This window comes from Convolutriloba macropyga, chromosome 4 (genome assembly GCF_964194025.1).
Source record: "Convolutriloba macropyga chromosome 4, txConMacr16.3, whole genome shotgun sequence".
Lineage (NCBI taxonomy): Eukaryota > Metazoa > Xenacoelomorpha > Acoela > Convolutidae > Convolutriloba > Convolutriloba macropyga.
In genome coordinates this window covers 17,625,050-17,651,278 of record NC_134471.1, presented here as the reverse complement: position 1 = coordinate 17,651,278, position 26,229 = coordinate 17,625,050, and the positions used below count along the sequence as shown (strand labels likewise).

The following is a 26,229-nucleotide window of genomic DNA, read 5'->3' as shown; positions in this document are numbered from 1 at the left end:
CTTCATTTTTTTGATTTTCAATTTTCAAAAACAAGAAATAAAACTAGCCTCACTAAACCGTGGCTTGCTGCTGATGAAGCCAACTGCTCGGTGGTCGTTTGAGAGCATTTCGCCCGACGTTAGTCGGTTATTTTTTATTCAGTTCATTGGTTTTTGAATCAAAGCCTTGTGCCTGTAGGCTCTATTTACTACAAAAGAAGCATGATTCTTTTGCTACAATGTCGTTTCTTTCTATGCAATTGGACAGAAAATTTGAGAAATTTTACAGAATTTTTTTCTCGCTTTTTTTTTCAAAAATAGACCTGTTTCGGAGCTCATTAAATCATGGCTGATATTTTGTGGTTGGGTAATTAGTTTTATTAAACAACGATTTTCGTTTTTATGCTTGCTTGTACTACATATTTCTTAATTTTTCATGTTATTTTTCGGCAATATTTTTTGTGCTTTGACTTAACACTGTTGTTTTCTCTGCATTGATGGCTTCTGCATGGAGATATTGGCTGTTTGAAAAGCCAGTTCTTTCGGAAGATACGACTTCGAGTCGTTTCCGGAATTCTTCGGGTTATGTTTTTTATTTCGTCAAGATTTTTGTTACGATCATATGACGTCACAGCAACTTCAAATCTGCTTTTTGTTCATTCGTTCACGCAAATTCAGCACTGAAGTGCGTGCTTGGCGTCATTTCTTACTCTTAGTGGGGCAAGTTTTTGTACATTCGCGTGATTAAGTTTTTGGGCGCACGTGTCTTACCTCACTCTAAAAATGACTTCCTCTCTTTGAAATGGACTCTTCTTTACTTTAATTCAGTGTGTCGCTCTAAATGAAGGTTATTTGAGTGCAGCTAATAGAGGCAACAATGACATACAGATTATTAATCAAAGTGTAGCATCTGATCCTTTAATGAAAAGATTAATATTTTTGGTCTGTCTTTTAGACTGTTTTTTTAGACGACAGATCTACGAAGCTATTGCAGCTATTTTCTGGCAATCTGCCAGCAATGTTTTAAATGCTCTTTGGTTGTTCTTTTATCATTGTCAAAAAGTCGCTCTTGATATTGAATCATTGCTGATAATGGCGCCTCTTTGCTAAGACGCATTTTGAAAGCTATTTATGATGTTTGATTTTAGCTCCCCCTTACACTGCAGTAGCCTCCTCCTCTCTCAGTAGCACTCAAAATGCTGGACACACAAATCAGACAGAAGCTCCCCCTCCCCCCTACAGTACAGCTATCGCCTCTCCCTCCTCCCCTGTCTCTCCACTCATGCCTCAATCCCCTCCCTTGAGTGACGTCACTGATAATGGCAGCAGACGGCAAATTACTGGTGAGAAGAAAATTGCTACTGGACTAAGCCGCAGCATTGAGTTAAAATTCATAGTATACTTTCTCACGATTTCAATCTATGAGTTAACATTAATATCTGCAGAAATATATGCAAGAAAATTCAAAGCAGTAGAAATTAATGGACAGATAAGTGCGGCAGCTCTTTCTTCAGATCTGTCGAATTTTTGTCACGCTGATTGTTCAGGTTAAGTTTTGGCGTTTCAGGGTCTAATTTTTCAACGTAACTAGTTCGAATGGAAAATCTTATGAAGTAACTCTTCTCAAATAGCAGCTGATGTCTTCTTAAGAGAAGCAGAAGTAATGCCGAGCTTTCAAATTTGTTAGGGAGTAAACCCGGAGGAAACCACACGTCTAAGGGAAAATTTACATCCAAAATTGGTAAAATTGTAAAATTGGAGCCAAGAAAAGAACTCAAATTGAATTTTTCATTTTTGATATCAGAGGTTCTGAGTAATTTCAAACAGATTTTCGTTACTTCGAATTATGTGTTGTTGAGTCCTGAGTTTTAGTGCTTGGTTTCAAGACAAGCAAATAATAGGAGAAAGTGGAAGTCTACGAGTTCTATAATAGCCTTGCTATCGTTTTTCAGTTGCTAGATCAAGTGCTCTAGCAGGCAACAATATCGATATGCGATAACATATAAGACGATTTTATCACAGGTATCAAAATAGAACAATTTTTGTGGAATCTTTGCTAGCTTTTTCGAAACTTACTTGCCAAGGTGTCAAAATAAAATTATGCACAAATATTTTCTCGTTAAACAAAACTAGGGAACGCGAATATAGAGCGTTGAAATAGGACCTCGATTGCTTTGCTGTTCCAGAATCGCATTAGCCTTACTGATATGGCTGTTTTGAACGAGAGTTTTTAAATCCAAAATTGTTAAATGACTTCGAACGCCGTAATAAGTTGAAAACGTGAAACGTAGATTTTTGTTTAACTGCTCTCTGAAAATTGTTTCCAAGGTTTTGTGTCGGGTGGGTCTATATCTGCCTCTGAGCGTATTGATATGCTTCAATTGATGTAAGAGCAGTGAAATTGCACAAAAATTTTTACCTTTGTGACCAATTGGGGAAAAAAATTGGCTGAGTTTGCTTTAGGTCCTGTGCCTCCACCTGGATCACCTCCCTTCACGACCACCAACAGTGGACCTGAACAGTCTCGCTACTCGTCATGCTCCAATCTCAACTCCACTACGACGAGTAAGACTCTCAAATATCATCAGTATGAAGACATTCTTAGAAATGGTTCTTTCAAGTGTAATTGAAGTGTAATTTTATTTTTTTTATCATAAACTAATTTTTTTGATAAAAAGAATCCTCACGACCGAAGAGACAAGGAAGCCAAAGTTCAAGGTTTGCTCAAAACTTGCGACAAATTCAGTACAATTTTCCTATATACTTAAGATCTCCGTTACGAGAAACATGTTTTTAATAGCCGCCCTCATCTTCTCAGCCGGCTATTATAGCGCTCCTATTTTTTACAATTCAAAGAATTTGAATTGTATTGGGGCGCTGTCTTTTTTTTTTTAAGATCTGTTCACACATTTTCATGATTTTTGAAGTCAAATTGGAGTGGTGATTTTGGTCACGCCGAAACAGGAAATGGAGCGAAAAAGCGAGTGGTTTTGCGGCGTGAATTTTTTTCGCTCTAATTTTAAATTAGAGTGAGAAAATGGTGTTTGAACAAAAATTCGGTTTCTCGGTAGTGGTTTTTTGTTCACATGCGGCAATTTCACTCTGATTTTTACTGTTTTTTCGATTTTTTGGATCGGATTTTTTTCTTAATGGTTTTCCCAATCCATTCACAAGTCATTCTAGGCCTAGTTTTTTATTTGAAATGAATTTTCGTTTCTCGCTAGTGGTTTTTTTGTTCACATGCGGCATTTTGACATAGATTTTCTGTTTTTTTTTTTGATTTTGTATTTGATTTTTTTTAAATGATTTTCCCAATTCACTCATAGTCCATTCTAGGTCTAGTTTTTCTGTTTAGTCAATGAAAATTCTTTGAATTGTACGTCAGGACTTGTCCTGCTATGTTTTTTACTTCGTCGAACTTTATTTCGCTTTACCATTTTGCCGCTTTTTCGACATTTTGCGTGAAATCTTTTTGACTTCTGTAGGCTAGTTTCTCTCTTCTCTCATTCTGCTAAAAGTGATTTTGAACATCAGTTGCTCAGCAAAGCAATTCAAAATGAACAGAGTCAGTATAAAAAATTGAAGTCAGAAATAGAAACGGGATAAACCCATAAAGCCCAATTTTAGATGCCCGCTATTTGAACGTCGTTCCTATAAGTCTTAGTTACCATCTCTTATGCTTATTGGTATTGATAGTAGCCCCTGTAGCCTCTCAGAAGAAACAGAAGTATGTTCAACTACAAAATGACACCAAAACAAATCGGACTTAAAATTTTTTTTGTACAAAAATCTTTTTCAATATCTATTCGTTCAATCCCAATCATGCTTATTGGAATCAACGGCGGTTATTTTCCGGCAATCTGACGGGTATGTTTAATAGGTACGATAGCTGAGCGGAGCTATTGGCCTTCCCTTGTTAATAGCCGCCTCAGCTTCTCACCCGGCTATTATAGCGCTCTTTTTTTAAAATTCACAGAATTTGAATTGTAGCGCTGTCTTCTTAATTGTTCTCCAACGAAGATTGTAGCAATTATATTAGTCCTGTCGGTCGTTTTTTATGCGATTTTTCGCTTGACCGATTTTTTGTCTGACGCTTTTGAATTTTCTTCCTCAAAAACGGGAAAAAACAGGTAGCGCCCAGCGGGCATTAAGTGCTCTTAGAGCTTTTCAGCTCTGTTTCAGCTCAAACTGTTGGAGACTTATGCTTATACTAATGGTGTGAAGGGCGGTTCTTAGAGGTTGAAGACACCCCCACTATTGCCCCCCAACGCGCTGTTGCCTCCCACCCCAGTGTTGCTCCACCCTTCCGCCCATTCCCCCCCCCCCCCCCCCCCCCCCGTGACTAGCTACTTACGAATAACCGCTTGCTAAAAACGCAAATTTGTACTATTTTGCAATTTTTTTTCAAGCTTTTTGAAAATTTTTGACATTCTTTGATTTTTTCAGCCCTAGGTGTGTCAAGGAACCTCCTTTAGGCTTTAATAATAGGTTACGGCTTAGTTTTTAGTGGTAATGGAAAAAAATTTCAACATTTTAACATCACGAATTTTCGTATTTTTTTTGACAAACCGTGCAATTTTTTCAAATATTTTGACTTTTTTCCTTATTCAGGTCTTTCCAGACCCAGGAGCCAAAAAACTTCTCAAGGGTTTTTGTAATAAGTTACTGACAAGTTTTTATTGGCCATGGAATAGTTTTTCAACTTTTTAAAGTCACGAATTTAAGCAATTTTTTGTTAAAACTTGCAATTTTTTCAAGTTTTTTGAAAATTTTTGTCATTTTGTAGAGTTTTCCCGCCTCAAGAGCCTACAAACCTCCTCCAGGGTATGGCAGTAAAAAACTGCATAGTTTCTATATGTAAGGAAATGTTTTTCAGGATTTTAGCATAAAAAATTTAAGCAATTTTTAAAATATTTGCTTTTTTTTCAAGTTTTTGAAATTGTTTGTCGTTTGTTTTAGTTTTTTGCAGCCTCAAGAACCAGAGAACCTCCTCTACGGTTTATCAATCGGTTACTGTATAGTTTCTAGATGTAATGGATTGTCTTTCCAGATTATAACATCACGATTTATAGGATTTTTTCGTCAAAACTCGGCAATTTTTCTTCAATTTTTTGACATTTATAGTCATTATTAAGGTTTTTTAAGCCTCTAGGGTCAGAATACCTTCGTTAGGGTTTGTTTGTTACTGGAAAATTTTTGTTGGTCATGGATTAATTTTCAACTTCTTAATATTACAAGTTTTAGCAATTGTTTTTAATAAAGCTTGCGATTTTTAAATTTTTTTTGGTCAATTTTTAGGTTTCTCTAGCCTCAAGAGTCAGGGAACTTCCTCTAGTGTTTTATAATATGTTACTTTTTTGTTTATAGATGTGATGAAATGTTCTTCAAAATTTTAATATCACGAATTTAAGCACTTTTTTTAAAATATTTGCATTTCAAATTTTCATATTTTTGGACAATTTTTATGTTCCAAATTATTGTATCTCTATGAGCCTGTGAAACTATTTCAGGCTTCAAACAGGAATACTGGATAATCTCCTGAGAGCATGAAATGGTTCTTAACATATTATTATCTTGAATTTTAGCAAGATTCTTTTTAAATTTGCAATTTCAAAATTTTTGTGCTTTTCTGAGTTTAACGACCGTTACTGGCCAACGAAACTTTTTAGGTTTCGGAGATGGGTTATTTGACAGAACTTTCAAGACAAAAAATGGTTTTGAGTTTTTTTGCTGCAAAATTGAAGACTTTTTTTTAATTTTGCCTTTTTCAGATTTTTTCCAAAAGATTCATTTATTAACAAGGCTAGAAAACAAGGCTAGAAGATGCAGACTCGCATCCCATCATGGAAAATATTCCGGTCTCTCTTTCTCTCTCTCTCTCTGTGTTGGTTAGGAGGGTTCCCTTCCTTCTCTTGTTCCCGTTTTATCTCTCTCTCTCACTCTTTGTTTATGCCGCACTTCAGCTTCTGTTATAAGGCGTAATGTCATCATCTCTGATCCTCATTAACAAGAATGAGTAGAATTGTTTTTTTTTATAAATGACCTAACAGGCACATTCTAGGGAATCATCGTTAATTGCTCCCAAAAGCAAATTGTAACAAATATATTAATCCTGTTTGTGTCTTTTATGCAATTTTTCGCTTGGCCGATTTTTCGTCTGACCCATTAGACTTCCGACTTCACAAACAAGATTAAGACGTAGCGCTCAGAGGTCACTAAACCGTGGCTCGCTGCTGATGAAGTCAACCGCTTGCCGGTCATTTGAGAGCAATTCGCCCGACGTTTGTGGGTTTTGTTTTTTACGACTCGAAGAGGAGTATTGGAGAAGTCCTTTTATTAATAGCCGCACAGCGATAGCTGGGGCTATTATTGGCCTTCTCTTGTTTTATTTCGTCGTTGCGATTTTTGTTACGACCATATGACGTCACAACCACTTCAAACCTGCTTTTTTTCATTCGTTCATGCAATTTCAACTGAATTGCGTGGGTGACGTCATTTTTCGCTCTTAGTGGAGCGAGTTTCATTTGTACATTCGCGTGATTAAGTTTTTGGTCACACTTGACTTAACTCACTCACAAAAATGACTTCCTCACTTTTATATACTTTAATTCAAAGAGAAGGTCAAATGGAAATGGGTGTTTGTCACTCTAAATTTTCTGAGAGAGCAGCTGTTATTAGAGAGTTATTAGAGAGCAGCTAAAAACTAAGGTTATTAGAGGCAGCAAAAACCTATGCATTTTTACCCATATCAGCCTTCAATGAAAAGAAAAAATTTTTGTGTGTCTTTTTTACTGTTTTTGTTTGAGACTGCAGATCTACGAAGCTATTGCGGCTATTTTCTGGCAATATGCCAGCTATGTTTATTCAATTTTTTGGAGTAATTTTTAAAGCGGGAAATGAAACGCGTGAAAAAATTTGGAGTGATTTTGGTGCTGATCAAAAGTGAAGAGGGGAGCGAAAAGAGGGTGGTTTTTGTTCATACCGCTGTTTTTGAGAGAGCGAGAAATTGACGTTTGAAAATATTTTCTCTAAGCGAGCGAAAATTTTTTTGTTCACCTGCGGCTTTTAAAAATAGTTTGCAACTTTTGATGTTTATGCGGTTTGATTATTATATTCTATGAGTTTTAAGCTTGTTTTGATAGGAATTGAAGGTTTCAAGTAGCTAATTTGAGTTTAATGCTAATTTGGAGATTTTTGATCAGTTTTGCTGATTTTTAGACGAAATTTAATTATTTTTTTCCGTTTTTTTTTGTTTTAATGCTTTAAGTGGGGTTTGAGTAGAAGCTTGTTACTTAAGGAATGTTCAGATACCAATTGGCTAAAGTTTTCTTGGTATAAATTATTCTTTTCTGAGGAAAATTGACAGAAAAATTGAAAGTTCCTTAGCCTATTACGACTTGCCCATTGTTTTGCGAGCTTTTGGTTTCTTTAATTGCAAAAGAACTTCACTCGGCTTTATGTTTCCTTGTACTATTTATAAAACATTAGTTTTTTCTAGTTTTTTTTGTTAAATTGGTTTTTGAATGCCGTTTCTATTCTTCCTTAATTTTTTTATGGCGTTTGTGCAGGTTCAGGGTTCACAATAGTTGTTCTAGTTGTGTAGTCGAAAGTATGGGCAATTTTTTCCTTCGAGTCGTTTCCAGAATTCTTCCGGCTGTGTTTTTTAAGATCTGTTCACACAATTTCATGATTATTGAAGTCAAATTGGAGTAGTGATTTTGGTCACGCCGAAACAGCAAGTGGAGCGAAAAAGCGAGTGGTTTTGCGGCGTGAAATTTTTTGGCTCTAATTTTAATGTAGAGTGAGAAAACGGTGTTTGAACAAAAATTCGCTTTCTCGCTACTGGTTTTTTGTTCACATACGGCAACTTCCCTTTGACTTTTACTGTTTTTTCGATTTTTTGGATTGGATTTTCTTCTAAAGGGTTTTCCAATCCATTCATAATTCATTCTATTCCTTGTTTTTGTTTCAACCAAATTTTCAATTTTCGCTAGTGGTTTTTTGAAAATTCTTTGAATTGTACGTCAGGACTTGTCCTGCTATGTTTTTTTACTTCGTCGAACTTTTTTTCTCTTTACCCATTTTGCCGCTTTTTCGACACTTTTCGTGAAATCTTATTGACTTCTCTAGGCTAGTTTCACTCTTCTGTCATTCTGCTCAAAGTCCTTTGTAAACAGCAGCTGCTCAGCAAAGCAATTCAAAATGAAGAGAGTCAGTATAAAAAAATTAAAGTCAGAAATAGAAACGTGGTAAACCCATAAAGCCCATTTTTAGATGCCCGGTACTTGAACTTTGTTCTCATAAGTTTAAGTTACTATCTATAATGCTTATTGGTGTTGATACTAGACTCTGTAGCCTCTCCTTGAGAGACAGGGTCGATTAGGGTTTCTGTTCGATTAGAGTTCGCAAGAGACTTTCATTTGGCTCAATTAGTATCTGAAATGAAAGTCTTGTAGTAGGAAATACTGCGTATGGTCCAGACAAGATAGACGTAGTGATAGTCACAGAAACAACATCACAGTTGCAATTGTGATCACAGCGCTAAAAGATAAAGAATGACTACACTACATGTTTGGTCCAGACAACACATGATCTGCTATGTCCCGAAAGATGGTTTTAAGGAGACTTGAGGCTCACGGGACTAAACTCCTCAAAGAGCTAGACCCCAGATGGTCTTTGCACCGATGCTCTGGTCTTAAAGCCTATTACGACTTGCCCATTGTTTTGCGAGCTTTTGGTTTCTTTAATTGCAAAAGAACTTCACTCGGCTTTATGTTTCCTTGTACTATTTATAAAACATTAGTTTTTTCTAGTTTTTTTTGTTAAATTGGTTTTTGAATGCCGTTTCTATTCTTGCTTAAATTTTTGGCTTTTGTAGATAGGGTTCGCAATAGATGTTCTAGTTGTTTAGTCATAAGTATGAGTAATTTTCGCCTTCGGGTATTTTCCGGAATTCTTCGGCTATGTTAAGATCTTTTCACACATTTTCCTGGTTTTTGAAGTAAAATTGGAGTAATGATTTTGGTCACGCCGAAATAGGAAGTGGAGCAAAAAAGCGAGTAGTTTTGCTGCGTAAAATTTTTTTGCTCTAATTTTAAAGTAGAGTGAGATTGATTTGTTGGAATAAAAATTCGCTTTCTCGGTAGTGGTCTGTGGTTCACATGCGGCAATTTCACTTTGATTATTTTTACTGTTTATTCGATGTTTTGTATAGGATTTTTTCTAATTGGTTTTCCCAATCTATTCATAGTTTATTTTAGGCCTAGTTTTTTAAAACCAAATTTCTCTTTCTCGCTAGTGGTTTTTTATTCACTTGCGGCTTTTTGACATTGATTTTCTGTTTTTTTTTTAAATTTGTTCATGACTTTTTAAAAAATGGTTTTTCCAATTCACTCGTAGCCCGTTCTAGGTCTAGTTTTTTGTTTAGTCAATGAGAGTTCTTGGAATTGTACGTCAGGACTTGCCCTGCTATGGTTTTTTTTCTCTAACTTTTTGATCACGTTTTTCGTTTTACATAAGTCACTTTCACGTACGTTTCAATTCTGACTTACCTCACTCACTATTTCAACGGAATGGTTTTCAAATCCATTCACTCAATGAATTACGCAAGATAGTGAATACAATCAAGGTTCAAAGAGCAAAATCAAAGTAGATGGGATAAACCGATAAAACCCGGTCATAAAGTCATTGAGATTTAGGTTATCAAAGTTCATTAGAGTGTTTGCTAGCTGACATTGGTATTAAGCTTATTAGCTTTCAGTTTAGAAGCTGAAATAAGTATAGTTTTAGAATCCAGCTGAAACTGCACGCTGAATTAAAACACTTTTTGACACTGAAAAAATAGACAAAAAATTGGTCTATTTATCTCTTCTTTAATAGCCGCACAGCGATAGCTGGGGCTATTATTGGCCTTCTCTTGGTTTTTTTCGTCGTCGCGATTTTTGTTACGACTATATGACGTCACAACCACTTCAAATCTGCTTTTTTTTTATTCGTTCATGCAATTTCAACTGAATTGCGTAGATGACGTCATTTTTCGCTCTTAGTGGAGCGAGTTTTATTTGTTCATTCGCGTGATTAAAGTTTTGGTCACATTTGACTTAACTCACTCTCAAAAATGACTTCCTCACTTTGAAATTGACTTTATTTACTTTAATTCAAGAAATAAGGTCAAATGGGTGTGTGTCACTCTAAATGAAGGTTATTTGAGATCAGCTAATAGAGGCAGCAAAAACTTATATTGATTTTTTGTCAAAATTTAACGAATTTTTTTATTCTGTCTTTACTGTTTTTTTGAGACTGCAGATCTAAGATGCTATTGCGGCTATTTTCCGGCAATCTGCCAGCTATGTTTTTTTTGTTTCAATCCTGATGTGCATCAAGCGCGTCAACGGCGGCTTTTTTCTGGGAATGTGACCGCTATGTTTTATATTTGAGAATACGAGTAGCTTCAGTTCGAGTAATAGTTATGCTATTTAAATTATAATCCCCGATTTGAATAATGGTTATTTTGTGAACGTGGCAGTGTTTAACCAAAAGATTGGTTTTAATTTGCACATTTCCTTAGAAAAAATGGAATGGTGTTAACTCGGCACAGGGATTGTCGGATGCTAGATTTGGAGGAGTATGGAGCTGCGTGATTTTTCCAATAGGATGTATAAAGTGTTATGGCTGCTTTCTCTTAATAGGCTACATGAACCATGATCAATGTAACAGTGAGCTTTACTTTATGTGATAATTCTTGTGGGAATTTGAAGAAGGAAATAGATCTTAATGTGATGTTAACAGGTCGGCACAACTCGGTATCATTCGGAAATAGTCCCACAGTTTTCAACGGGTACAGTCGCAGTATGAGCACAACCCAAACCCTCCCAAGGCTAAATGCCACTGAGACACAGTTCTCCTCCAACGGTATGGGAAGAAACAGAAAGCCATCTTTGGCAGCCATTGGGTTTGATCCTAATCACGATTTGTCAGCTATGTTTGGTGGTGCAGGTGTACATGGGGCAGGTCTGTATGGAGTGGGGTGTGATCGCGGGAGGAGTAACGCCAGTCGTGCTTCTAGAGGTGGCGGAGGTGCTTTGACATGCACGTGTTACTCCCATACTTCCAATACTACTACTCTTGGTTAGGTTTTGTCCTTTTCATCCTCTTCGAGGCGATTCAATACGGCATGTTGGAAATATTCGCTAAGTGGTGCTTTACGTTTAATTTCTTTTGAACGAAGCTCATAGCAATTACTGTAAACGTGTTGGTCTTTTTTATGCAACTTTTTTGGCTTGACCATTTTGCGCTTTTCTAGAACATTCTTTGACTCCTCAAGTGACTTTTTCACGCTTTCGTTCTTCATTTTTGAGTGATCTCTATTGCTCTCACTCCGAAGTAAAGCTTGTTGCTAAAATGAAATTGATTGCAGCATAACAAGAAAAAGGGCCTGATAGCCGAATGGGCAGTGCTTCTGGTCAGGGAGCGGGAAGTCAATGGTTCGAATCCCAGCGTGGTAAACTATTTTTGCACCCTTAAGGAAAAATTTATCAAGGCTACAACCCCTGAATTAAATTGCCTCGCCTGTCGCTGGTTTTTTAACAGCCGCTCAGCGATAGCTGGGGCTATTATTGGCCTTCTCTTGTTTTTTTTGTCATCGCGATTTTTGTGACGACCATATGACGTCACAACCACTTAAAATCTGCTTTTTGTTCATTCGTTCATGCAATTTAAACTGAAGTGCGTGCGTGACGTCATTTTTCGCTCTTAGTGGAGCGAGTTTTTTTGTTCATTCGCGTGATTTTTGGTCACACTTGACTTACCTCACTTACAAAAATGACTTCCTCACTTTGAAATAGACTTTTATGTACTTCAATTCAAAGAGATAAGATCAAATGGAAATGGGTGTTTGTCACTCTAAATTTTCTGAGAGAGCAGCTGTTATTAGAGAGTTATTAGAGACCAGCTAAAAACTAAGGTTAAAAGAGGCAGCAAAAACCTATACAGATTTTTGATCAAAGTATAACATCAGCCTTCAATGAAAAGACGAATTTTTTGGGTCCGTCCTTTTTACTGTTTTTTTAAGACTGCGGGTCTACGAAGCTATTGCAGCTATTTTCTGGCAATATGCCATCTATGTGTTTATTTACGATATTTACAAAAATATTTTGCGCAATTGATATAGAATATCTAGAGGTCTGTGAGTTGAAGAAGTAGCAATTTCATCGTCCTAAATATTAAACGCGTGAGCTCTAAAATGGGACAAATTTTTTATATTTTTAAGGGGCCTCTTGAAGCGCATGTTTAGGGGCCGCATTGAGCAGAGTGGTTAAGCGAACATATCGAGAGAGTTCAATGACCTAAAATGCTCAAAATAGATGGGTGAGAACCGAACTTGGGACAAAAGACTGTTAGTCAGGTGCATTTACCAAGAGGCAAAGAGGGCTTGAAAGTATGCTCGCCCAGAGGGAGGTTTTACTGTCCTGGGTACTACGTGTTTTTTAGTTGCTCCAGAACTGACTTTTTGTAAACAAGTTCTTATTGTAAACGTGTGTTTTTCTCCAAAGTTTTAGCTGTGCTATTCTGCGCTATTCTAGAACACTCTAAGCTTCCATCTAAGTTTTTTCACGCGTTACATTTTGATTTTTGCGTGATCTCAAGTGCCCTCAGTCGGAAATATGTTTCTTGAGAAAAATAAAATCGATCGAGAAAGGGTGGCTTGTGTATGCTTAAGTTTGAGGTCTTGAGGCTTTCGTAATTTTTGTCCTTGTTCATTTTTTGAAGCACTTGGCTGAAGTATTAGCAAAGAGAGTTAAGTTAGAGCTTAAGCGAATTAATTGAAAAGCTCAGTACTTCACAAACAGCACTGTTAGTTTTTTAATAGCCGCCCTCATCTTCTCAGACGGCTATTATAGCGCTCCTATTTTTTTTACTTCGTCGAACTTTTTTCGCTTTACCATTTTGCCGCTTTTTCAGCATTTTGCTTGAAATCTTTTTGACTTCTCTAGGCTAGTTTCTCTCTTCTCTCATTCTGCTAAAAATGAATTTGAACATCAGTTGCTCAGCAAAGCAATTCAAAATGAACAGAGTCAGAATAAAAAATTGAAGTCAGAAATAGAAACGGGATGAACCCATAAAGCCCAATTTTAGATGCCCGCTTTTTGAACGTTGTTCCTATAAGTCTTAGTTACCATCTCTTATGCTTATTGGTATTGATAGTAGCCCCTGTAGCCTCTTAGAAGAAACAGAAGTATGTTCAACTACAAAATGCCACCAAAACAAATCGGACTTAAAAATGTTTTTGTACAAAAATCTTTTATTTTCAATATCTATTCTTTCAATCCAATCATGCTTATTGGAATCAACAGCGGCTATTTTCCGGCAATCTGCCGGGTATGTTTATTTAATTGCTCTCAAAGTAAGTTTGTAGCAATTATATTAGTCCTGTTGGTCTTTTTTATGCAATTTTTCGTTTGACCGATTTTTCGTCCTCAAACAAGATAAACAGGTAGCGCCTAGCGGGCATTAGGTGCTCTTAGAGCTTTTCAGCTCACTAGTCACCAACTATGCGATTCACAGAATCTGTTTTGGAGACTTATACTTATGATTTGAAGGGCGGTCCTTAGAGGTTGACCCCTTTAATTTAATTATCCAAGTTGCAGTGGTTCAAGTCCTCAACTTAAAATAACCAAAATATGTAGCGAGGAAAATTACCGACAAATTCTGTACGTACCAGCCTCCTATTGCTAACTCAATAACGTAAGCGCATCATTGCTGCAACCTTCTGGTGTCTTTCTGGGCTCTGACTAGTAAGCTACTCTCAATACGTAGCCGTAATGTTACGTTCATTATTCTGAAAGACAAAATGTGTGCCCGTAGGATGTGGAAATTGTACTGGCAACAACAGTCGTATGAACACTGGCGGACTTCTGGTCAGCAGTGGATTATCCACTGGAGTTGGAGGGGCAGCAGGAGTCAGCGTGCGATTTCCAGGTCCTAAGCGGCACAATAGTATCTCTCTGCACCACTCGCTGGGATTGGGTGGAATAGGCGGAGTAGGTGGAGGCGGAGGGGGAGGTGGAATCCACGGACACAGCTCTTCAAAGTATGACGACTATCCACATCATCATAACTATCACTCCTCCTCATCACACAAAGATCACTTCAGGTTATCCAATCATCGTCATCTTTCATTCTTTCGCGATTTTAGGTTTAAACACGGAATTGCATATATTAAAATACCACAAGTCTGCAGGTTCAACGTTTTCATTGCAAAATCAACCTATATGCAATGCCAAAGTTCAAATAAACAATGCGTGTTTGGAAGTCATTGCGTGGATCTGCAGAAGGCAAGATTAATAGCCGCCGTCAGCCTCTCAAACAGCTATTATTTAGGCGCTCTCCTTTTTTTACAATTCAAAGAATTTGAATTGTATTGGGGCGCTGTCTTTGTTTAAGATCTGTTCACACATTTTTGAAGTCAAATTGGAGTTGTAATTTTGGTCACGCCGATACAGGAAATGGAGCGAAAAAGCGAGCAGTTTTGCGGCGTCAATTTTTTTGCTCTAATTTTAAAATAGAGTGAGAAAACGGTGTTTGAACAAAAATTTGCTAGTGGCTTTTTGTTCACATGCGGTAATTTTAATTTGATTTTTGTTGTTTTATCGATTTTTTTCTAAATGGTTTTCCCAATCCATTCATAGTTCATTCTAGGGCTAGTTTTTGTTTGAAACAAATTTCCTTTTCTCGCTAGTAGTGTTTTGTTCACATGCGGCATTTTGAAATTGATTTTCTGTTTTTTTTTGTTTTTTGATCTGATTTTTTAAATGGTTTTCCAAATTCTTTGATCGTCCATTCTAGGCCTTTGTTAAGTCAATGTAAATTCTTTGAATTGTACGTCAGGACTTGTCCTGTTATGTTTTTTTAATTCGCTTTACCTTTTGACCAATTTTTCGTTTTACATATGTCACGATTTTCACGTCTGACGTACTTCACTCACTGTTTCAACTGAATGGATTTTAAATTCTTTCAAGCATTGAATTACGTGATTTAGTGAATATGATCAAAGTCAAAAGAGCAAAATCAAAAGAAACGGGATGAACCGATAAAGCCCGGTCATTAAGTCCTTTTGAATTAGGTTATCAAAGTTCTTTATAGCGATTGCTAGCTGATGTTAGTATTAAGCTTAATACCCTTCAGTTTAGAAGCTGAAGTAAGTATAGGTTTAGAATTAAGTGATACTGCACACTGAATTTGAACAATTTTTGAAACTTAGGAAAAAATTTTTTGTCAATTTCTTTTTTCTCTTTTTAATAGCCGCGAAGCGATAGCTGAGTCTATTACTGACCTTCTCTTGGTTTATTTATTTCGTCGTCAAGATTTTTATTACAACCCTATGACGTTACAATCACTGAATTTCAACTGAATTGCCTGTGCGACGTCACTCTTAATGGAGCGAGTTTTTTGTTCATTCGAGTGAATAAATTTTCAGTCACACGTGACTTACCTCACTCAAAAATGACTTCCTGACTCTAAAATTGTCTTATCTTTTCTATAATTCAAATGGATGAGGTCAAATGAGTGCGTTTCACTCTAAATGATGGGTATTTGAGGGCATCTAATAGAAGTAGCATTAAGTTAAACGGATTCTTAATCAAAAAGGTTAAGAAAGGGTTTTTGGGTCTGTTTTTTCAATTATTTTTTTAATAGACTGCATGTCTACGAAGCTATTGCTGCTATTTTCTGACAATCTGTCACTCTGTTTTTTTTTGCTGTTTCAATCACGATGTGCGTCTAGCGCGTCAACGGTGGCTATTTTTCGGCAATCTGCCGGCTATGTTTTTGTTTTCCTAGATTTTGTATGGTTCCATTACCTTCATCGGTTGCCCTTTAACAATCAATCAATTTATTGCTGAGTGTTTTCACGTAGCGGGGTTTCAAACCAACCTATTTAAAACGCTTGACTAAATTGCTGGCAATTGTTGCGTTTGTCATAATAACTGTTCGTACTGCCTTATTTCATATATTTTTTAAAAGCTAATTTGAGTGTATTAGAACTGTAGACATTTTTTTGTACATAAAAGTTTAACAGTTTTCAACTCCATCCATTTTTAGAAAATTTCCTGCTAGCTTTTTAATAGCCGCCGCCAGCTTCTCAGTGGCTATTTTTTTAGGCGCTCTCCTTTTTTCAATTCGCTTCACCTTTTGGTTCACCTTTTGGATCACTTTTTTGCTTTACATAAGCCACGAGTTTCTTGCCTGATTTCTGACTTATTCACTCACTGTTTCACATGAATGGATTTTGATTTCTTTCACATATTGAATTACGCTATGTAATGAATACGGTCAAAGTCAAAAGAGCATAATCAAAAGATCAAAAACAGGATAAACATATAAAGCGAGGTCATTAAGTCATAGTGCATTAGGTTATCAAAGTTTATTAAAGCGATTGGTAGCTGGCATTAGTATTATGCTCAATAGCGTTTAGTTTAAAAAGCTGGAGTAAGTGTATTTTTAGAATCTAACCAAATATGTAGAATTTGCACACCAAATAAAAAAATGACACTTAGAAAAATTCTGTCAATTTATGTCCCTTATTTTCTTTTTCTGTTTCCTTCCCGATGTGTGTCAAGCGGGTCAACGGCAGCTATTTTCCGACAATTTGCGGGTTATGTGCACCTGTGACCTTGTTGCCTCTATCTAACAAAATCTTAGCAATGATTTCTTGACATACTTAGCCTAATTGGGAAGTGGTTGCTAATTGTTCCAAAACTCCATGAAATTGAGGTTAGGAACTTAGACCAGCCCGACTTTTTTGTTAAGCAATTTCTTGTCGATGAGTATGTTTTCGGGAGAGATATAATTGTACCGTCAAAAAAATCTTGAAAATTGAGTCGCGTGTTGAAGGCCGATAAACTTATTCTTCCTCATCTCAAACGTTTCAAAAATGCTTCAGAATCTAAACTTGAATCTAAATGTATTTATACTTAAGATCTCTAATGGATATCTTGTAGATCTTTAATCGTGTCCTCTTTAATCGATCTTTAATAAGTAGCTGAAAATAATAAGTAGCTGAAAATAATAAGTAGCTGAAAATAATAAGTAGCTGAAAATAATGTTCAGATGCGAATATGCTCATCAGAGTTAGGCGATGCTGTTGCGTTGTTTGTTAGTTAGTTATATTAAGGTATCGTTTAATATCCAACTTCATTTTTCTCTGTTTCACTTTTTTATAGCTGCGAAGCTGTACGCTGAGCGGTGCTCTTGGTTTTGTTTCGTCGTCTGACGGTCTTCTTTGTTTTACATTTGTTCACACAGCAATATACACTCATATACTGTACACAATATATACACAAATACTGTATATGAACGTACATTTGTTCACACTCTTTTTTTACATTTGTTCACACAGCGAAGCTGAAAAAATCAAATTTTCTGAATGACTTATTCCTCTCACTAATGTTGTTTGCGCGCGTGACGTCATTTCTCTCTCTCTTTCTCTCGATCTCTCTCTCTCTCTCTCTCTCTCTCTCTCGCTCTCTCTCTCTCTCTACCAAAGGTTTTGTGTGATTAGAGTTTGATCATACGTGACTTACCTCACTCAATAAAATGACATTTGCACTTTAAAACTTTTGTTTAATTTGAATTTGTTTAAGATCAAAGGAAGTCATATGTGCACTAAAGGTCCCTAATAAGAGGCTTCTGCGGAATGAATTTTAACAAGCTTTATTAATTTATCACTGAATGTTTTACCTAGCTTTTTAGCTGCGATTTTTTTTCAATTTAGATCTGTATCTGTTTCTATCTGTATTATACGGCACGCAGGTCTTTTCTTTCGCAGCTATTCCGGCAGACTGCCGGCTATGTTCTTTATCGAGGATAAATTTCAAGAACTTTCGAAAATGAGCTGCTTTCAAGTTTTTGTAATCGCATACCCAATAATTATTGATACTTCATAAAATTTTAAGATTAAAATCATATTTGTGATTTATAGATATTCACACTCATAATTCAAAAAAGTTATAAACTCAGAACTTTTGATGGTAGAGTCTATGAATAGAAGTAGTCATATAACTTTCATTAACGAAGTTGTAAAAATTTTTTATACATTTTTAAAATTTTAAATCATGAATAGCGAATAACAAAAGTTTGTCTAACTGTAAATAGGAGGCAATGGAAGTGAAGAGAATTTTGTTTTTATCTTTGTTAAATGTTCCTCTCTGAAGACCATTCATTGAAAATCACTTCGGCAAATGAGCATGCATATTGATTGCATTAAGGTTGCATTTATTGCATAAGAAACTTCTAATCCCGACATCTGCAGCAAGACAATTACTGAAAGATTTTGATCGAGTCAAACAAGTCTGAGTTGGGCAGTCTGAGGGTTGATCTGTTGTATTTCAGATATTACAAGTACCCTTGAAGCTAACGAATGGTTGATGCAATAACCGACTTACCAAAGGAAGCGCCAAAATGCATGCGTAGGCCCCTCCAACTGCCAAGAATCGAAAAGAACAAAATAGCCGACGATCGACCAGCACCCCTTTGAGACAACTAAATCCAATAGCAACGACAGTAATTATTTTTCTACAAAAGTGGAACACAACCGGCATACACGAAGCAGCAATATTTTTCTCTATTTTGTCACTTTTAACTTAGTTACTTCTACTATTACTACTGTTACGCATTTACAAACACTTGCATCATTTTTGCGTCAGTTTAGTCTTGGTGTGTACGATAATCTCAACATTGCTTTGTGGGGTTAACAGACGCCAAACCGGCTTATGACCTTTTCCATGCTGCCTCTTTTCCAGGCACTAAAATAAGCGGGAGCGATATTCTTGAAATTTCGAAATGAGAGTATAAAGTAAGTTGTTGTCATTAAAATCAATCAATGGGCGAATTTTCACAATTTTTGTTCATCATGTAGCATTAATTTGCATTATCTTTTACTTGTGGTTTTTCTTGGTCAGAAGTTGTTTATCAGAAAATGCAAGTAGTAACTTGTATAAAAATGACATTTTGCTAAATTTTACACAAATTTTATTTCGGGTTCAAAATTGTTGGCACGGAAAAGGTCAATGTCATTGGACGTTTGTGGTGCCAGGGAGCAAGATAAAGATTGGAAGATTGCCAAGATTCGAGTGTAAAGAACTCGCCACCTTTTACCATTTTTGTCAATTTCTCTTTTCATGATTTCGGTGCTACCTCCATTTTCATGTTACTATCTTCGTTCTCGCTGTTTTTGTATCTCAAGTGTTGCATTACACAATTTGCTATAGTTGTCTCAATAAGTGAATACAATTACTGTATTTTATGCGAATGAGGATTGAATAATATTCAATATTATTTAAATTTTGTTATTCGAGTTTTACAGCTAGCTAGCTTGGTTGTTTATGATTTCATGCGGTTGTTATTCAGTAATATAGTTGTTTTTTTGGAATTGTTTTCGTAAGTATTTGAAGATCTAATTTATTCATTGAATAACTGCAAAACTCAGCTGGATATATCCTGGACGGGTCACTAAGAATCTGAATTATTCAAGGCTGACCAAATTTTAGTTCCCATATTTCATTGTCTATTTGTTACAGATGGTTATGGAGGTTTATTAATTGCTCTCGAATGAGCAGTTATTGTAAACGTGTGTCTTTTTTATAGCTGCGAAGCTGTCAGCTGAGCCGAGCTATATTGCGATGCTCATGGTTTTTTTTACAATTCAAAGAATTTGAATTGTATTGGGGCGCTGTCTTTTTACGACTCGAAGAGGAGTATTGGCGAAGTCCTTTTTTTAATAAATTTTATTGGAGTGATTTTTGAAGCGGGAAATGAAAAGCGTGAAAAAATTTGGAGTGAATTTGGTGCTGAACAAAACTGAAGAGCGGAGCGAAAAGAGAGTGGTTTTTGTTCATTCTGCTGTTTTTGAGAGAGCGAGAAATTGATGTGTGAAAAATTTTCTCTAAGCGAGCGAAATTTTTTTGATCACGTGCGGCATTTCAAAGCAGTTTTTTGCAACTTTTGAGGGTTATGAGGTTTGGTTATGATATTGTAATAATTTTAGGCTTGTTGTGATAGGAATTGAAAATTTCAAGTAGTTAATTTTAGTTTAATGCTAATTTGGAGGTTTTTGATCAGTTTTGCTGATTTTTAGACGAAATTTAATGATTTTTTTGCCTGTTTTTTGTTTGTTTTAATGCTTTAAGTGGGATTTGAATTACTATTTTTTAATAGCCGCACAGCGATAGCTGGGCTATTATTGGCCTTCTCTTGGTTTTTTTATTTCGTCGTCATGATTTTTGTTACGACCATATGACGTCACAGCCACTTTTTGTTCATTCGTTCATGCAATTTCAACTGAATTGCATGTGTGACGTCATTTTTCGCTCTTAGTGGAGCGAGTTTTTTTGTTCATGCGCGTGATTAAATTTTTGGTCACACTTGATTTACCTCACTCTCAAAAATGACTTCACTTTGAAATTGACTTTTATTTACTTTAATTCAAAGAGATAAGGTCAAATGGGTGTGTGTCACTCTAAATGAAGGTTATTTGAGATCAGCTAATAGAGGCAGCAATAACTTATACAGTCTTTTAATCCAAATATAACAGATCAGCCTTCAATGAAAAGACGAATTTTTTTGGTCTGTCTTTTTTACTGTTTGTTTAGACTGCCGATCTACGAATCTATTGCGGCTATTTTCTGGCAATCTGCCAGCTATGTTCTTATTTTTTTGCAGGTTTTCTTAATCTTAGAAAAGTTTCCTAGCTATTATGACTTGCGCATTGTTTTGGAAGCTTTTCAAGGAATTTTATTCGGCTTTATATTTACTTGTACTATTAAAAAAAATCATTAAGTTTTTCTAGTTTTATTTTCAATTTGTTTTTGGTTTTGAATGCCGTTTCTATTCTTCCTCAAATTTTTATGGCATTTGTGGAGATTCAGGGTTCAGAATAGTTGTTGTAGTTGTTTAATCATAAGTATGGGCAATTTTCTCCTTCGAGTCGTTTCCGGAATTCTTCCGGCTATGTTTTTTAAGATCTGTTCACACATTTTCATGATTTTTGATGTCAAATTGGAATAGTGATTTTGGTCACGACGAAACAGGAAGTGGAGCAAAAAAGCGAGTGGTTTTGCGGCGTGAAAATTTGTTGCTTTAATTTTGAAGTAGAGTGAGAAAACGGTGTTTGAACAAAATTTCGCTTTCTCGCTAGTGGTTTTTTGTTCATATGCGGCAATTTCACATTTTGATTATTACTGTTTTTCGCTTTTTGGATCGGATTTTTTTCTGAATGGTTTTCCCAATACATTCATAGTTCATTCTATGCAGATTTTTTAACCAAATTTCTCTTTCTCGTGGTGGTTTTTTGTTCATGTGGTATTTTGGTAGTATTTTTCAGTTTCTCTATATTTTTTGTTTGATTTATGTTGGAAATGGTCTTCCCAATTCACTCATAGTCCGTGTTCTAGGTCTAATTTTTTGTTTAGTCATTGAAAGTTCTTTGAATTGTACGTCAGGACTTATCCTTCTATGTTTTTTGTTTCGTCGGCTGACGCTTTTTCGTTTTACATTTCACACAGCAAAGCTGAAAAAATCAAATTTTCCGAATGATTTTTTCCTCTAACTAACGGCGTTTGCACACGTGACGTCATTTCTTACTCGCTTTATCAAAAGTTCTTAGGTTATTTGCGTGATTAGATTTTGATCATACGTGACTTACCTCACTCAATAAAATGGCTTTTGCACATTAAAACTTAAGTTTAATTTGAATTAGTTCAAGCTCAAAGGAACTCATTTGTGCAGTAAAGGTCCCTAATAAGAGGCTTCTGCGGAATGAATTTTAACAAGCTTTATTAATTTATCGCTGAATGTTTTTTACTTAGTTTTTTGAGCGGCGTCGATTTTTTTTTTCAATTTAGATCTGTATCTGTTTCTATCTCTATTATATGGCACGCAGGTCTATTCTTTCGCAGCTATTCCGGCAATCTGCCGGCTATGTTCATTCTGATTTCAGTTTTCGAGTGAGAGGCTGTTTTTGTCGTTAGCTCTCTAGTTGTTTTCCTTGGAGTACAAGAGCTCTTTAATTTTGATAATTTTAATACCTTCGACTCGGTTAAATCTGTTCATTTTTATGTAATGATGAATAGCCCCTCAGATTATAGATTTAATTGCTCTTAGTAACGGTTGGAAACCGAAGTCGAAAACTGGGTTAAAAAAGCAACAATGAATTACGAACCATATCAAGTATACAACTGATGTTAGTCCGGCATTGTAAATATTTACAAATTACTTATTACTTTAACATTACAACTAGGTTTATGTTAAGATCTGTATCTGTTTCTATCTCTATTACACGGCACGCAAGTCTATTCTTTCGCAGCTATTCCGGCAATATGCCGGCTATGTTATGCAGATTTCTCGCTTGACCGTTTTTGCACTTTTCTCCTAGAAAAATCTTTCACTGCTCAAGTGAGTTCTCCACGCACTTCATGTTGATTTTTGACTGATTTCAATTGCTCTCACTCCGAAATAAAGTTCAACAACACCGATTGTTAGTGAGATTTTAAACAGCCTCTGATAGTAGAGTGGTTAATAAATCATTAGAGGTGACCGAATTGGATTCAGAAAGTCGGGGTTCCAAAGCTTACCGTCGGCTGATGTTTTCGCACCCATAAAGAAAATTTCATCCAGGCTACGGCCTCCAAATTAAATTGCGCCGCCTGTTTATTCGAGAGAAATTTTTCCGAAGTTAATGTGTTTTAATTGCTCTCACACAAAATGTGTAGCAGTTATATAAGTTCTGAGTTCTTTTGATTCTCGGAGGGAATTCTTTTGATCCTCGGAGGGCAGAGAAGCGCTCTTAGAGCCGTACTAGCCTCGAAGTATGCGATTAAACGAAGCTGTTTTGGGGAGACAATTTCAGGGCGTGAAGAGCGGTTCTTTGTTTTAAAAGTTTTAACTCCCCTCTGTTACCACCTATGGAAATTCCTCTCAATTGAATTTTGAGCAATTATATTAGTCAAGTGAACTTTTTTGCTAAGCGATTTTTGAATTTTTGGAAGTCTCTAGTCGGAAGTTTATCCAACCATAGAAGTTTCTGTAGGCTTTACTTGTCTAAATTAAATCGCCCCGACTGTCGGTTGAGAGCAATTCATCCAAGAGCAGTCGTTTGATGTTTTTACTTGCTCTCAAACGAATTTGTAGCAATTATATTAGTCCTGTTGGTCTTTTATGTGATTTTTTCGCTTGACTAATTTTTCGTCTGACCCATTTCATTTTTCGTCCTTGAAAATGGGCTAAACAGGTAGCGTCCAGTGGCCATTATGTTTTTAGTGCAACTTCCCGACGTTTAGTAGTCCTTCAAGGGCTTAGTATGATGAAGTTACTGGGAAGGCCGTAGTTTAAGGTTAAAAGGTCATTTTTAGGAGTTTTTGAGCCCAAAATGTTGCGATTTTTCTTGTTTTTTTCATTTTTCAAATTTTTGTTGGACCAATTGAGGATAGCTGAGTTTGATAAAGATCCTTTGCAAGACATAAGTTTTTTTATGATCGTTTTATAAGCTATATGTTTTTGATAATCTAAACAAAATCGCAAATTTATTTTAAGTTTTTTTAGCCCTTGGTGTCAGGAAACCTCTTCTAAGTTTTGATAATAGGTTAAGACACAGTTTGTAGGGGTAATGGAATGGTTTTCAACATTTTAACATCACCAATTTTAGCATCCTTTTTGACAAAACTTGCAATTTTCATATTTTGTCATATATTGTCATTAAGTTTTTCCAGGCTCAGGGGCTGGAAAAACTCCTTAAAGTTTTGATAATAACTTATTATAATAAGTTGTTTTTTGGCCATTCAACATTTTAATGTCACATCTTTTAGCAATTTTTTTTATAAAACTTTTTCAATTTTTTGAAATTTTTTTTGTCCTTTTTTAGTTTTATCCAGCCTCAAGAGCCAAGGAGCCTCCAGTAGCGCTTGATAATAGGTTAGCGTTTAGTTTTTCAAATGTAATGGGTTGTTTTCAAGATTTTAATATAAATTTTTGCATTTTTAAAAAAAATGTTCGCAAATTTCAAGTTTTTTGAATATTTCTGAATTTTTTTGATTTTCGTCTGGCACCGGGGGCTAAGGGACCTCCACCAATGTTTGATAATAAGCTGCTGCATAGTTTAGAGTTAATAGAATGGTGATCAATATTTATATGACTCCAGTTTTTATAGTTTTTGTTTAAAATGTAATTAATTTTCAAATGTTTGGAAAATTGTTAAGTTCCAAGTTAATGGATCTAGGGTTTATTAATAGGTTAATGTACAGTTTCTAGGGTTAATGGAATGTTTTGCAACATTTTAACATTACGAATTTCAGCATACTTTTTGTCATTTTTTTCAGTATTCAAGTTTTTCCAGGCCCAAGGGCCGGAAAAACTCTTAAAGGTTTGATAATAAGTTACTAAAGGTTTTTTAAGTCCATTGATTTTTTGTCATTTTTAGGTTTTTTCCGTCAAGAGCCAGGGAGCTTCCTCTGGTGTTTGTCAATATGTTACTGCACAGTTTATAGATGTAATGAATGTTTTTCAAGATTTTAATATCACGTGTTTAAACAATTTTTTCAAGTTCAAGCAAATAATTTTTCATGTTTTTGTTTTTTTCGTGTTTTTGATTTTTTTTCTGGCACCACGGATCTCCTCCAAGGTTTGATAATAAGCTGCTGCATAGTTTCTAGAGTAAGTGGGATGGTGATCAATTTTTTTATGAAACCAATTTTAGTAATTTTTGGATGAAATTTTCAAATTTTTGGAAAATTTGTGTTCCAAGTTCTTGGATCTTTATGAGCCAGTGAAACTATACAAGGCCTGAAAAAGGAATTCTTGGCTGGTTAGTATCTGGGGACAATGCATTGGTTCTAAAGATATTAATATCTCGTTTTTTAGCAAGGTTTTGATAAAGTTTGCAATTGTTGTTAAAATTTTTTTGTCCTATTCTATGTTTAACGATCATTACTGGCCAACAAAAAAACTTGCAGTCTTGCAGATGCATTACATGACTGAATTTCAGATACAAAAAGGGGTTTTAAACATTTTTGTCACTGCAAAATCTGGAAACTTTTTCAAATTTTTCACTTCAGTTTTTTTCTATGATTTAGTTACTAACCAGGCTAGAAAAGTACACCCTGCAGATTTCAATCCCATCATGGAAAATCTTTCTAGCTCTCTTTCTCTGTTGGTTGGGATTTTTTGCCTTCTTTTTTTCGTTCACGTTTTATCTCACACTATCTCTCTCTTTCTTAACTCTTTTGTTGATGCTGCACTTCAGCCTCTGTTATGTGGCTTGATGTCATCATCTTTTGCCCTCATTAACGCTGAATTGTTGTAGAAATATTCTACTATAAATGACCTGACTAGCACTTTCTGGGAATTCATTGTTGGTTGCTCTCAAACGAATCTTGTACCAATTATATTGATCATGTTGGTGTTTTTAATTTCGTCAGACCCATTTGACTCTTCGTCCTCAGAAACGGGATAGAGGTAGTGCTCAGTGGTCATTAAGTTATCATAGAGCCTTTTAGCTCACAAGTCTCCGAGTGTGCGATTCACAGAAACTGTTTTGGAGACTTATGCTTATGGTGTGAAGGGCGTTTCTTAGCAATTGATTCCACACCCCCACCCACCCACCGCTCCCACATCAGCCCTCCCCCAATCCCCACCCCTGCACATCGTTCAGACTGGAAGGGCCCCATGCAGCCAAAGATATCCTCCCACCGTTGCCCCCCCCCCCCCCCCCCCCCCCGGCTGCCCTCACGTCACACCCCTTCAGTTCTTCAATTAAGCTAAAACTAGCCTCAATAAACCGTGGTTAGCTACTGACGAAGCCCACCGCTCGCCGGTTGTTTGAGAGCAATTCTCTCGACGTTAGTCGGTTATGTTTTTTATGGCAGCAAGCGTAGTGTAATTTTTATAATTCAATTTGGATTTAATCGAGAGTAATTCATGGCCACCGTCACCTACTTAAATTGCTTAATTCAACGGGCCAGTGGAGTCAACGGCGGCTATTTGACGGGAAACTATCGACTTTTTTAAGCTGCGCAGCTGAACGTGGCGTTATTGCGGTACTCAGAGGGAGATTTCATCAGAGCGATTCGTGGTTTTAAGGTGGCTGTTTTCATTACTTTCCCTGTTTTTTAAACGCTAATTTTGAAAACTGAAATCTTTTAAGTACCTGACATTTTATATAATGTAACCGGAACATCTATCCGCAAAATTTCTTTTTTTAATACG

The 26,229-nt window shown here is 36.0% G+C and overlaps 2 protein-coding genes across 2 annotated transcripts in view; one reads left to right on the top strand and one right to left on the bottom strand.

Annotated features, from left to right (window-relative positions):
• Window positions 1-18,794, top strand: part of LOC142338006 (uncharacterized) — a 56,265-nt gene extending 37,471 nt beyond the window's left edge. Inside the window, exons 8-12 of the mRNA XM_075387639.1 lie at window positions 1,128-1,322; window positions 2,443-2,544; window positions 10,768-11,106; window positions 13,843-14,131; window positions 18,367-18,794. Coding sequence (XP_075243754.1) covers window positions 1,128-1,322; window positions 2,443-2,544; window positions 10,768-11,106; window positions 13,843-14,131; window positions 18,367-18,385 — 944 coding nt within the window. The 3' untranslated portion in view covers window positions 18,386-18,794. The remainder of the gene's footprint in view (window positions 1-1,127; window positions 1,323-2,442; window positions 2,545-10,767; window positions 11,107-13,842; window positions 14,132-18,366) is intronic.
• Window positions 1-26,229, bottom strand: part of LOC142337492 (N-alpha-acetyltransferase 16, NatA auxiliary subunit-like) — a 444,167-nt gene that overhangs the window by 396,207 nt on the left and 21,731 nt on the right. The gene's annotated exons all lie outside the window — the stretch shown is intronic.